Source organism: Serinus canaria, chromosome 3 (assembly GCF_022539315.1).
Source record: "Serinus canaria isolate serCan28SL12 chromosome 3, serCan2020, whole genome shotgun sequence".
Taxonomy (NCBI): Eukaryota; Metazoa; Chordata; class Aves; order Passeriformes; family Fringillidae; genus Serinus; species Serinus canaria.
The window spans coordinates 11,973,094-11,986,921 of NC_066316.1; the positions used below are offsets into that span (position 1 = coordinate 11,973,094).

General features: G+C 39.3%; 1 protein-coding gene across 1 annotated transcript; it reads right to left on the reverse strand.

Annotated features, from left to right (window-relative positions):
* Positions 1-2,071: 2,071 nt before the first annotated feature.
* GTF2A1L (general transcription factor IIA subunit 1 like) lies at positions 2,072-13,683 on the reverse strand. Its single transcript, XM_050972582.1, has 9 exons — positions 13,631-13,683; positions 11,653-11,754; positions 11,195-11,318; positions 9,754-9,809; positions 8,674-8,767; positions 6,859-7,456; positions 5,087-5,375; positions 4,183-4,272; positions 2,072-2,282 (listed from the first exon to the last, which is right to left on the reverse strand). Exons 1-9 carry the CDS (start codon positions 13,649-13,651, stop codon positions 2,175-2,177), a joined length of 1,482 nt encoding a protein of 493 aa, XP_050828539.1. The 5' UTR covers positions 13,652-13,683; the 3' UTR covers positions 2,072-2,174.
* Between the last annotated feature and the right edge of the window lie 145 nt (positions 13,684-13,828).

Below are 13,828 nucleotides of genomic sequence, written 5' to 3' on the forward strand. Positions count from 1 at the left end.
TGTTTGCTAAACTGTAAGTAGCAGCAATCAAAAACATTAATTCATAAACTCTTCAGATCAAAAGCACTGATTACTGTTCAAGTCACAGGCTAGAGTTTACATTTTAATAAGAAACATTTTTTTCCACTATAAAAATTCCTGACTTCAGGTGTATTTAGTTGTAAATGTCTTGTTCAAAGCTGTAATTCTTTACTAATGTTTTCTGTAAAACTAGCTAAAAACTAAGCACTCTTTAGCCCCTTTATTTTATAGAGACCAGGAAAAACAGGTCAAATTCAGAAGCACCATTCAGAGCCTTTGTGGTGCTTAGTAAATGGTGCATATCCAGTCCTGTGCCATGGATTCCTGTGCCACACACTCAGCTCCCAGTCTTTTCTGACATTGGAAATGGTCCCACAGTTCATAATGTGCACACTTACAGAGCATGAGCACCTCAGAGCCTGTGAGAGAGTACTGAAACCTAAAAGCATCTATCATGTGGTAAGAGCTGCATTTTTTGTGCATTTATGGGTCTGAAGCATAGCATCAGTGCAGCTACAAGTCATCTGAATGGGGGAAAAGAAATAATACACTGCAATATTTTAACTGCATCTGAACACACAATTCTTCACATTCCAGCAGCAGCATCTATAAAAGATAAAAGGAATGTCACACTTGGTTCAAGTGCTCTAGTTCAGTGTCCTGTCTTTGACACTGGAAAGTAGCAGAGGCATCCAAAAAAAGCACATAATAAACTCAATTTTTAAAGAACTACTTCCTGCCTTATGGCATTAGCACAAGGGTTTGTACCATTACAAACAAGGGCTGGGGTTTTTCCCTTCATTTCTTCCATACATTCATTCTCTCCCACCCCCAGATTTTTCTTTCCTTTCTCCCAGCCTCTGCACCCTCTCAGGGATTAGAGATGAGCAAAATGCCTCACAATGTCTTATTCCAGCAGACATGGGAGCAGCAGCCAAGGGGAAGGTGTGCCTTAGTGTAGCACTACCCTTCCAGCAGGATGATCCTGTTCTGAGGCAGCCTAGCAGCAGCTTTACCATAGAATTGCCCATCTTGCCCTACAAGGAACAGGAGCCAGCCAGGGAAACCTGCAGCTCTGAAAGACAAGGGCCCAAAGCTTCTTCTGGACCTTTATTTCTAGAAGAACTAACAAAAAGTTGATGTTGGAAGGAATGCAGATCTCATGGTAGGGTGAGCTACTGCCACATGCATGGCTTGTACCCATTTCTCTAAGCAGAGTTTATACTGAGAGAAAACAAAAACAACTCTGTGCTAGAAATGTATATGAGATGACACTTTTATTATTATGCACAATTTGTATCATTCACAGCTTACTGGTCTCTAGTCTTAGAACAAAGTGGAGATGTACAGTAGCAAACTAAAATGACTTTGCATTGACAGTGAAAATAAATCACATTTTAATGTTACATCACACTCCTCATTGCATCTCAGTAGACATAGGAAGTATAGAATAAACAATAATAATTCTCATATATTGAGAGCTCCAGGATCTTTCCCTTACTACATCTAGAGTGCATGTCTTTAAACTAAGTCCAAAAAACACAAAGCAACTTAAAAAAAAAAAAATCAAGAGAAATATGCAGCTGAAACAGCCACAGGTTTCAGACTTGCATAGATATTGCTTTTTTTTTTTTCAACTCAAAAGCCTTTGAAAAAAATAACATAACAATGTAACTTTATATTTCAACTCATACCTCAGCTTTTAAGAGCTGGGGAAAAAAAACAGAACTAAAACTTATTTGATTATAATCAATAAGTAGTTCTTTATTAATTACTAAGTATTTCTTTACCTTCTTGAATTACAAACAGATATAACACTTTAAACTTTAAAGCTATTCACTCCAATGATGCTTCTTCATTGGAAAAAATGAAATAATGAGAAACGAACAGCAAAGACAGCTGAGTAGCTAACAGTACAGTGGTTTGCTTTGCAAACTAAACAGCTTAACACCAGAAATCAACAACACATATTTTGCATATTTTTTCATTGCAAATTTGTTGTTTCGGGGTTTGGTTTTCTTTTAGTTTTGGGGTGGGTTTTTTTGGTTTTTTTGGGTTTTTTTTATGGCACAACAATAGAAAGTCCAGATATTTCACAGAAGGCTTGTAAGCAAATAATGCCACAGCCTTCAAGGACATACTGGAGTGAAGCTTCACCACTCTGCATCTCCAGTGGCTTTTGCAAAAACATGATCTTTACCCTCAATGGACATCACTCCATCTTTTAAGTAGAACTTCCACTTGTTCTTAGTTCGATGTATCTGATGAAAAATAACAATCAAAATTAATGAAATCACAAATATAAATTAGACCAGTCATTTAAAAAAACAACAAGATTTAAGCACAACCTGTTTTACACACCTGGTTTTTATTTAAAAATCGTAATGATCCAAAATATTAAATGGAATACTCAATGGAAGCATCTTACTTCAATAGTTTATAAAGAACTCCCAGCGCCCACAAGAGAGAAACCTCCTGCATCTTATCCCATCCAGTCCCACTCTCCTATCCCACAACTTCCCCCTAAAAAGTGTTACCTATGACAGCTCAACACCAGCAGGACAAGAGAGCAGTAGCAGGGCAATCCCAAAACACAGCAAACCAGTCTAGCTTAACTAAAATGCAATGTGTTCCTTGCCACATGGCAAAGCAATGTTGCAGACACAGAGGTGCTAGGAACAGGCTTTAAAAGCACCTAAACTTGGCTTGAAAGCAAATACTGCTATTTAAATTTTAAAAAAAAGAAAAAATTTGCATAATCTGTTTCTTTTTAAATGCCTGCAAAGAGATCCATACTCCAGAAAGTTTTGCTTAGTACTAAAAAAAGGAATTTTAACTATCCCTAGAAAATTCCTTGAATTGCCAGCATCAGTTTTCAATTCCAGAAAGAAAAGAAACAGGACAGCAATTTTACCACCAACATTGTCTTAAAGGTAACAAGGAAATTCAAGACATAACTGGATTTATCTACTTTCTACTGGGCCTATGTTTTATTAAATCTGTATTGCAAAGGGGAAAGCTGCCAACACCTTTCCCCAGCTTCTGTAACTCTCAATTTCTAATAACATCTGATATTAAATTTCCTATAAGGCATGCCCAGTGCTGACCTTCCTAGTAGTTTCTTTTAGATTTTCAGGCAATTTCTCAGCTTTTTTCAGACAAAACCTGCTCTAGATAACTGTATGCACTACCTACAGCAACTGTAATGTCTGAGTTCTGAAGCTGCAAAACTTGGTGTACCTTTCAATACAATACAGAATAGCTTCAGAGGCATTTTCTACACATATCACCATAACTTACAAACCAATAGCTTCATTTTAGAGGCATTTTCTACACATATCACCATAACTTCCCAAAATAACTGATCCCAGGAACAGTCAATCTGTCACAGTTTTATAAAGACAATTTTCTTAGCACCTCTCTGTTTCCTAAACCACAACCATTAAGGCAGGCCCATTTAGACACACAAGAAGTCATCTCTTGGCTCTTTTGAAAGAATATTAAAAAAAAAGTCAAGGCACACTCTTAAACTATAGACACATTTTTCCATATTTCCTTTAAAATATGCCCTTTTTTTCTCTTCTAAATTACTGACATGCAAGCATCCAAAACCATACAATAGCCAAAAGGATTAAATTTGATCTTCAGGAGTTCAAAGTAAGGTTGAATTTTAAACATTAAAATGAAGCTGGACAATAAGCCACTTAACAACTACTTTGTTTCTCAGACATGAAAAAATTCCAGTAGGAGAATCTCTCAGTGAGCATTAAAGACAAATTTAAAAAAAGGAAAAGAAAGTACACACACCTCTCTTTCTTTATGCTTTTTAAAAGCCTTAATTCACAGCTGAATATGTCCACATACATCCATGGAGATGATCTTACTTAAAAGTTAAGGAAATAAACAAGCTTTTGCATCTTTACAAATCATACTTTTGCCAGACTTGTTGTTCCCTTTTTCTTTAATAGCCCATTATGATTATCCTCTTTTCAGAAAACAGTAGGAAAGTCTTCAGACTATTGTCAGTTAAACATATCATTTAAGCACTCCATCACAGCATTAGAGTTTCTTCAAAAGGCACTGACAGGAGAGCAGAGATGGATTTGCTGCAGGTATTATTTAGGATGATTAAAGAACAAAGATAAAAGTGTATTACTGTACCTTTTCATACTGACAAACTATCACATTGTCGGTGTCAAACAAGTCTGCAATGTCCTGCTCACTGACATCATCACCAGAGTTTAAGGGGTCCTAGAGATTAAAATTCTGTTTTATACACTCTTTCAGAATAGCATTGAATATACTTGGAATTAAACATTCCCAGAATAATAAAGTTACCATTGCAAAAATAAAGGCCTGGGGTCCGTGAAGTCTACATTGCACCAACTTCATTTACAAGTACCTTTTACATGTTTGCATAAAACACCCTAAAAAAAAACACAGGTCAAAAAAGCAAAACTGCTAAGTGATAAAGCAGATCCCATTAACTGAAATACTGATCAAGTTGTATTTATGTGAAGTCCAAATGCTACAAGTTGATGCTCTTGTAAACAAACCCATAGGATACAAAATTGCATATCTTTAAGAAAAAAGGAAAACCTATGGCATTAACAGGGCATTAAAACAAATGTAGGGCATTAAACAGAGAACAAAGTTCTTGTATCACATTGTTCTCTGTCTAATTCCCTGTGGTCCTTCAGAAGGAAAGGAAACTTTGATTTGTATTCTGATCTTATTTAAATCTAATTCTTTAAATAATATCTTACTTAAGTCAAAAGCTCCATTCCACTGAGGCCAGGGTTTTACAATAAAACTTTAATTGTGATAGCTAAGTATTTTAATTCATCCAACAAACAAATGACTTTCCAACAGTACTTTCATTTGTTCATACTCCTCATAATGAGCTTTCAAGTAATTTCTCTGCAGTACCTCCTACCTCCAGAGGTTTGTAACTTCATTGTGCATGCCCTGATCAAACTAACCAGGAACTGTTCTAGGTCCAGCAATTCAATAGTTGAGAGATCTAATACTGTTATGGGCTTCTAAAGGTTTAAAAGTAAATTACCTCCTCAACTATGTCTATCTGGAGGTCTTCATTATCCCCATCACTGCCACTGGACTCTATGTTTGAAGAACTGTCACATTCTTCATCATAATCTTCCTCATCATCCAGAACTCTTAGATCCTCTGAATCAATAAAGCCAATGAATTCATTCTCTTCTTTATCTTTTGTATGTGGTATTTGCTCCTTGGAAGAAACATCCCCGGTGCCATCGAGCTGACTTATGCCTTCAATGTCACTGCAGAGATCTTTCTCCAGCGGTAAACTGGATTCCGCCTGCTCCGCAGGTTCCGTGGGACAGCAGTGAAAGAGACCAGGGACAGCTTGTGAATCAACACCACCCATGGTCAGCACAAAGCCTGACACTTTGGTTTAATGTATCAACAAGCACTAATATGGGAGTTTCAAGTCCTACTGCTTGTAAAACCTGAGTTCATTTGTAAACATTGTGTTGCATGTAACTTATATGAAACGCAGGTCAAACGCTTCTGTATTCCTCAGCAATACAGAAAAAAAATTCTTACCCTTTTCTCTAAATACCCTTGTACTCAAACAACTCTAAAACAAAGGCAATCAAGTGGACACTTAAAATTTCTATTGCAAAAAATAACCCTCCCATAAAAACAAAAAAGGAAGCTACTCCTCTACCCCCAAAAATAGCATTTTTCATTTTTGAAATAAAAGTCAAGAGGAACTGATCCCTCTCCCTCAACTCATTCAAAATGCTTTGTTTAAGTAAGATATAAAAAGCTGGGAGAGACAGTAAATATTTCAGTACTTCAAGTTGCTGTTCATAAAAGTGACAGAATTCCTAAACAGAGCATTCACAGGAGCATAAAAGGGCTTTAAGGTTTCAGCTATCCTCAGTTTCTCATTAAATCTTTATTGTAGCACTTAATTCCCATCCACATACTCTTTCTAGTTCAGGAAAGGAACATTTTGTTTTGACCTCCCATTCTCACTACAGACAGTCTTCATCGTGCTGCCATCAGAGTTCAGAGAAGCAACATTACACTTTCTATTTACAGACATTTGGCATTACTGTCATTAAATTTGCATTTAATAAATTTGTCTCAATCACATATGAGCACTACAACTCAAAGTCACTAAGCCAGCCTGAACTTCAAACATCTGCAAATAATTTCTGGCACTAAAATTAGATGAGGTCAGGAAAGAGGCTTGTTAATTAAAATCACTCAAGTTTCCCACATAGCTCTAGCTGAGTTCTAGTTTATCCAGGACTTTCTCCCCAAGGAAATACATTTTCTTCAAGGAGATTTTCACTTATCAAATTTGACTTTTCATCCTGAATGCATTCTCAATACATCTTTAATGCTCTTCACACATTACAAGACAAAATTAATCCCAGCTGATCCTGCAAAAGCACTTTGCCCACAGTTGACCAGTATCCATATGCAGATCAGTGCCAGAATGATATGGAAGCTCTCAAGGAGTCTTTCATGTCTGCATAGTCACAAAAAACCCTCATGATTCTCAAAAGTAATCAATAAGTCTTACACATTCTATCTAGCCATTACATTTTTCAGTATTTTTAAATTGATATTCTCATCACAGTACTTACCCAGTAGTTTTGAAAAATTCTTAATGTAAAAAAAAAGCAGTCAGCTACTGCTATTCTAAACAAGCTTAACACTGAACCATAAAAGCAAAATAACTTTTGTTCTTATCATTTAGAGGTGCTAGTTGTCACTTAGAAATGTGTTCAAACAACCCCCTCTAACAGATGCTTCATTAGCTGAGAAACAAAAGGCCTTACCTTGTCAGAGGAAGCCACACTGCCCTGATCCTTTAGAAATGTATTTTCATCCAATCTTTCCCCTGCAATAATCAGGTCAATGATATCATCAGACACCTGCTGCTGCAGCAGCTCTGGATGCTCCATGTCCAGCTGCCCCTCCACATCCAGCAGGACACCACTTGAGCTGCTTGCCAAGGATTCATCAATAAAAAGTCCTTCAGAGCATTCTGGAGTAAACACAGCTGTGTGAAGGTTGTCATGCTGGAATTTTTCTGTGGATTCACTGCATTGATTCAGCACTGCATTAATTTCATACTCCTGCACACTCACAGAAGGCTGCTGGACCAAGGTAGCTGAGTTCTCCACGTGTTGTTTTTCCACATAGCTTGGTTTATACAGCACAGCCTGTTGAAGAGCAGTCTCCTGGGGCTGCAGTGTTTCACCAGCTGCATGGGCAGCAGATGCATTCAGCTGTGTGACACTGGCAACGCTGGCCTGCAGAACTGAAGCTTGCCCAAGGGGATGAAACATCTGCTGCACAGGGTAGTGGAGAATGCTTCCATCTCCTGAGGCCTGTGTGACCACAACAGGCACATTCACCTTGTAAAGCTGCCCTGCAGAAAGAAGAGTTCAAAACTGCTTCAGCAGGTGAAACTACAGGCTCATCCAGGCCACTGACCTGTTCCCACTAAAACAAGAGCAAACACCAGGGCAAACCATAAGAAAAAGGACATTTGCAAAACAAAACTTTCTTCAAGCACAAGTCCAGCCCTTGAAAATCAGGCATTCAGAAGCTTTCTGAGTCACGGCTTCCTGCCAGTCCATCATGTTTAGTACCTCTTTTTGGGTTTGGCCTACACAGTACCCTGTGACATTAAGTTCGATAATTTAACTACATACTGGATTTTAAATAAATAAATAAATAAATACCCTGGGGTTTAATTTGTTCCAAGTCATTCCAGACACTAAGGAATACAAAATGAAACTAAACGAGTCCATGGCTACAAGGAGAGTTCATCCTTTTAAGGACATTTAGGTATTCTCTCTAAAAAACTTAAAGTTTTTTTAGAGATAATACCTAAAAATAATTTTAGTTCTAAAAAAAAACAAACAACCCCTATTTTATATAGCTTTTCTTAAGAAAACCACTCCAAATACTGAATGCTTAAAGTTATCACTATCAGTGTTAGAATTGAGATCCCAGAGCCAAGTTTCAAATTTCATTTGATTTTTCTTCTGTGGGGACACATACATGCTCACACAGACAGAGTTACTAGTACCAGTCCACAGGTCTCATGACATCAGGAATTACACCTGAAACAGATAACTAGAGACATCAGTTTTCATCAAAGAACAACAGTTTGAGAAAAGAGTCAATGACTGAACTAAGCCTTCCACTGATCACACCAAAGCAGTACAGGCAGTTTTTGTACAAGCAGTACAGGCAGTGTTATCACCAAAAGAATGGGATCAAAAAGGTTAATAGATAGTTGGATTTTATTTGAATAAGAAATCAATTTTGTCTCTGAAGCACCAGAGTACTTTTAGCTTTCTGAAAGCATAGAAGATTGTCCCAGAGAGACAAGGAAAGGAGATACCTGCATTTGGGCTGACAAAGGAAAACACTTGTTATGAGTTGTAAAACTGACACACCAACTAATCACTGCAGTTACCTCCCCCACGCAGCCACTACAAAAACAAAGTACAAAGAGGAGGGTAACTGGCTCTACCCTACACTTTAACTTCTCATCTGTTTCATCTACTGTCCCTGGGACTGTCCTTCAACACCCCCAGGGCACTGCCAGGTTTGACATCTCCTTGTTACCCTTACCTGGTGCTGGCTGCAGCATCACTCCAGCTGGCATCTGTAAAGGATAAGCAACACACGAAGGAAGAGCAAGAGTCACACCCACTCGTGGGGGCCCCTGCAACACAAGAGCTGGGCTTAGGCAGGAAAGGGCACTGAGTGCCACACCTGGAGTATCCATGGGAAACAGGAGTGAGGGCCTCCCTGTGGTCATCTCCACTGGAAAGCTGCACCATGCTTCCGAGATTTAGACAGATGAAGAGTATTCTGCACTGACAGAGCAATGGCTCACCCCAGGTGTTTCTTGCTTTCCAGCTATCACACTCCCCTTTTGTTAAGGCAACTTTTTCCATACACCCCTCAAGTACCCACCATCCAGAAAGGTCTTTTTCTACTCAAAGTCACTTTTGCCTAAATTTATGCATTACTCCACACAGCACAGGTTTCTTGCCTAAGCCTATGAAGTCACTTCATTGTCTCTTTTCCTCCTGGGAAGCAAAGAGTTGGATATACACCTCCCTTTCAATCTAGCTCTTCTGAGGAAATCCAACTTTTAAATCAGGAAATGCACATATTGCACAAACATCTTCCCAATAATATATTTCAACTTGACAAGCTACTTAGCTTGAGGAGGCACTCAGTAAGTTCATCAAGCTCTGGCAATCAGTGGCTGCTCCCCAAAGAAATTTTGCTATGCCCAGAGTTCCAAGCCTGTCAACTATAAAAACACTCATTTTCCTTCTGGATGATTTCTACACCTCACAGATAATGCTGCTCCCAGCTTCCCTAGTGGTAGTATTTCCCAGCCATGCACTATTTTAACAACCAGTAATAAATTTTTTCTTTTAAAACTATATGTAGCTGGGCTATTTCCACTACACTTTCATCCTATGGGCTAAACACAGGCAGCTGTGTCTTTCCAACATTTCTGGCTTCACTTTTGCAGAACCAGCTGGTACAGCCCATCCTTTTTCACTGCTCCAACAGAAGTAGCAGTGTTACAACTCTCCCTCCTGAAGCCTATTAATTACTGGAAAACAATTTTAAAAATTTAGGAGTCCAACATAATCAAAATTGAAGTAAAACATCACTACAGCTACATACCAGTTTTGCTGCTGTGAAATGCTGAAAACCTCTGCCAGCCTGGATGACGTAAGAAGCTGTAAAAATTTTTTAAAAGCCACTTTACAAAAAACATTAATTTCTTGGATGCAGTTATCATTCAGTAATTTACAGCAAATTGGATGAAACTAAAGCAATCTAACTTCAGTTCATCCTCATTAGTGAGCACAAGTATTGCTTTGTCAACTTGAGGAAAACATACAAGTAGTTTTATCACAGCAGAGCAAATCCAATGATGCTAAAAGTAGGAACAGTAGGGTAAGATTTTCAACAGAGCCCAATACTGAATTCCATGGGAGAAAAAAGGGTAAAGGGAAAACTTTCCTGGGCTTTTAGAAGCAATTTAGGTAGCCTTAACTACTTTGAAAATCTCTAGCCATGGGGCAATTCAAATCCCCTTTTTAGAAACATATAGATTTAACCAGACTGCTTGGCCTTAGTATTGCTCTTTAAAAACTTAAGAGTAAGAAGCAAAGGCTCATTAAATATAAAACCTCCAATAGCCTGCAAACACAAAAGTATATCCTCTTTAGTCACATGGAACTAATAAAACACCTGCCTTCAAAAACAGTTCATTCAACTAGGAAGAGTGTAAAAAAAAAAAAAAAAAAAACAAACAACCCAAACAAACACAAGAAAGGAAGAAAAAAAAAAAAAGGAAGGAAAAAAAGTAAAGAACCCCACTGATAAAGAATGCCTGCCCGAGCTTGAAATAAACTAGGATTTTCATTAAATCATCTCATATGGGGTTTGTCCTTCATGGGCAAAGGTCCTAACAGCCTCTCACTTTGGGATAAGTCTCAGCTGAGTACTACACTCTACCACAACAATACCACAGTGGTCAGCTGGACCTTATTAAGAAGAACAGGTCCTGATGTCAGAGACTGTGTGAAAGTCAAGTACTCCTCTGCAACAGGAATGCTGCTTTTAGAAAAAGTAACTGAAAGATAAACTAAAAAGCTTCCTCTCTTCTGATTGAGCAAGGGATTACATTTTAACAAATTGAGAATGAGATTAAGCCCCAGCCGGACAGCAGAACTGCATGGCACAAACGAGCCATAAAACCTCTGCACATCAGGACACACATTAAAAGGGGAAGCAGGAGCTTAACCCTGCAGGTAAATTTGCAACTGAAGTGCTACACTATTGGACTGCAGACAAGGAGGCTAAAGCTCTCTACATGTTTTGCCACTGGAAATGAGCAGCTGATCAAAAGCAAGTAGAGAGAATCCTATTAATTTATTAAAGTTTAATTCATCATTTACTGGTTAAATTCAGCTTTCAAATAATTACTGTTCTACATCAAGCTAGATATATGCATAAAATACAGACACAAACCAAGATTATTTCAAGTCTTCCAAAAATATCCCTAAATCAATGAGATATTCATAAATTGCATGCACTGTGTCCAACGACATCTGACCTGCTGAAGTCTGCAAAACGCTGTGAGAACTGTGCGGCAGCTGCAGACTGAACCGTGGAGAACAGTGGCTGTGTTTGAAGAAGCCTTCTGTTGCTCTAGACTGTGTCACCTTCGTTTCCCAAAGCTGCAGGAAGATTATTAAGGTCAACACACATCAGCTTTAAAAACAAATTTTTGTTTGTTTTAAAAAAAGATAATCAAAATTTTGCATCAAAAAAGATAATGAGGTATTCCCAGCTTTTCCAAGAGTAAATTGACTGATTCTATCCAACAAATAAGGCAGCAAAAACTAACCAATTTCAACTCCCAGCAGCCCCCACACCACTCACAGGACACTTGTAACTCTTAAGTCAGGGCAAAAGTCTGCATGTTTTAGAGGGCAAGGAAATGGACAGGTCCATCATCTCAAAAGAAAAACACAAATCCAACTGCTATTAATGCAAGAGGACCCAACAAACCTGCTTCAAGTCTTTCAGAACCTGCTCCTCTACACCCTCCTCTGCAAAGAGCTCCCGCACACCTTCAATCACATCTTCAATGATGGACTTGTACAGCTCAGGCTACATTAGGAAAAAAAAATAAATGTTTTCAAGTTAAGATGAACATGAAATCATTTGAAAAGATAGCAAAAAGTGTAATCTTACTTCATAAATTGCTGGTACAAACTGAACAGCATGAACAGATCGGTTTCATAAACTGAATGACAAATGCAAAGGTCTGCAAATCCACTCATTCTTTTAAATCTAACACTCTAAAAAAGTACTGAATTTGAGCCTCAAACTATTGTTTAGGCTACCAATAATTTGATACATGCTTAAGAAAATCCTAGAAACATTCAAAAACCATTGTTGTGCTGTATTTTCAAACAAGCTTGTCTAACCCCATTGTATCAGACTAGAATCATTGCTCCTAATCTACGGGGCAACCAATAATACAAGCTATTAAAAATGAACCCTGCCAGTTCCATCAGAAGCAGAATGTGAGGAACCCACAAAAAGTAATTGAGATTTTTTTTTTTGTTTTCTCTTTGTGGAAAGTCTGATGCTACATAGTAACCTAACTGGAAATCTGAACACTACTTTTATCAATACAGATCATTCATCTTACATTACAATAGGAGTCCCAACAGAACATTTTATTCCTTCTTCTGCCCATGATGTCAGTGATTAAATCCTAATCCTCCAGTCAGACCCGGCCAGCAGATACACATGAGCTTCAAGATTTCTACACTCCAATGCAAATGTAAGATAATGAGCCTTTATCAATTTAAATCTTATTAATCTTGACTCTCATTACCACCAGAATAGCCTACACAAGGTGAAAAATGAAGCTGAGATATTTTAGGAAACCTTACAAGATTCTGGATTAATAATATTTTTTTTAGAATATCAAATTAATATTTTATTTATTCAAAGTTGTTTGAAAGTGCAAATGACAATTTCTTTTCAAAGAAAAGAAGAGATAAAGAAGTAACATGTTACACTTTCTGGAAAAACAACCAACACAACTGCTTTACAACAACCATACTCGTGTAATTTCTTATCAGAGTTTATCAACCTCCAAAGAGTCCCCCAGCACTTTTTGAGGATACTAGAAAGATGAAGAGGGAAAAAAAAATTTTCTCTTGCGCCTCTACACTAAAAGCTGCTGATCAGCCCATATGTCAAATGCTCTGCCTTCACTGCTAATCCAGAAGAGAATCTAAACGTAAATCTTTTAACGGGCCTATTCCTCTCCCCAGGATTGCCAAACTACAGTGAGTACAAATATTTATTGTGCTATATAAAAACGGCACACAGCAACTGTAAAATTCAAACACCACATGCTTGCAAATTAGAGAAAAATGGTCACAGCACAGACGCTATTGTACTCCAGCTAAATCCCTTTACACTCCTTCGCCAGAACCAGGCCAGCCATAGCAGGAACTGTCCAACTCCAGTTCCACTCATGTGCAGTGGGGTGGCAGGAGGGGGTCATCCACATCCCATTCCAGCAAAGCTTCCAAGGCTCCCTCCCCAAGGGATACCCATCCTTTGAGGGAGCCCCAGGAAGGGAGAGGCGGCAGCGGCCAAACCCCGCCATGGCATAAAGGCCTCCGCCGCCCTCCCTGGCACCGCCGGCCTGCCCAGCGTCCCTCGCACCCCGCAGCTAACCAGAGCCAACCCCTGCCACAACGCTTTTGCCCACAAACGGACATTTTCAAGAGGAAAAAAAAAAAAAAAAAAAAAAAAAAAAAAAAAAAAAAAAGCTTTCGATGTCGTCCTTGGGGCTTCCCGCGCCAGCGAACGGGCAGCGGCTCCTGGCCAGGCCGTGGGCGGGAGGCGACTTCCTCATGCTCATCGCTGTCCCCAGTGTCCCGCAAGGAGAGGCCAGACCCCGCTAGCCTAGCCTAGCCTAGCCTAGCCTAACTGAGCCGAGCCTAGCCTAGGCACTCACCACGGGGCTGCTGTGAGCCATGGCAGCCTCAACCGCCGCCTCACCCCCCGGCCGCCTTTAAGGCGCCGTTGGAGGAGGACGCGGCTGGCCCCGCCCGGGCCCTGCCCCGGCCCAAACCCCGCCGGCCCTCAGGGCTCCCGTCCCCCACACACCCCAAACCCCGCCGGCCCTCAGGGCTCCCGTCCCCCACACACCCCA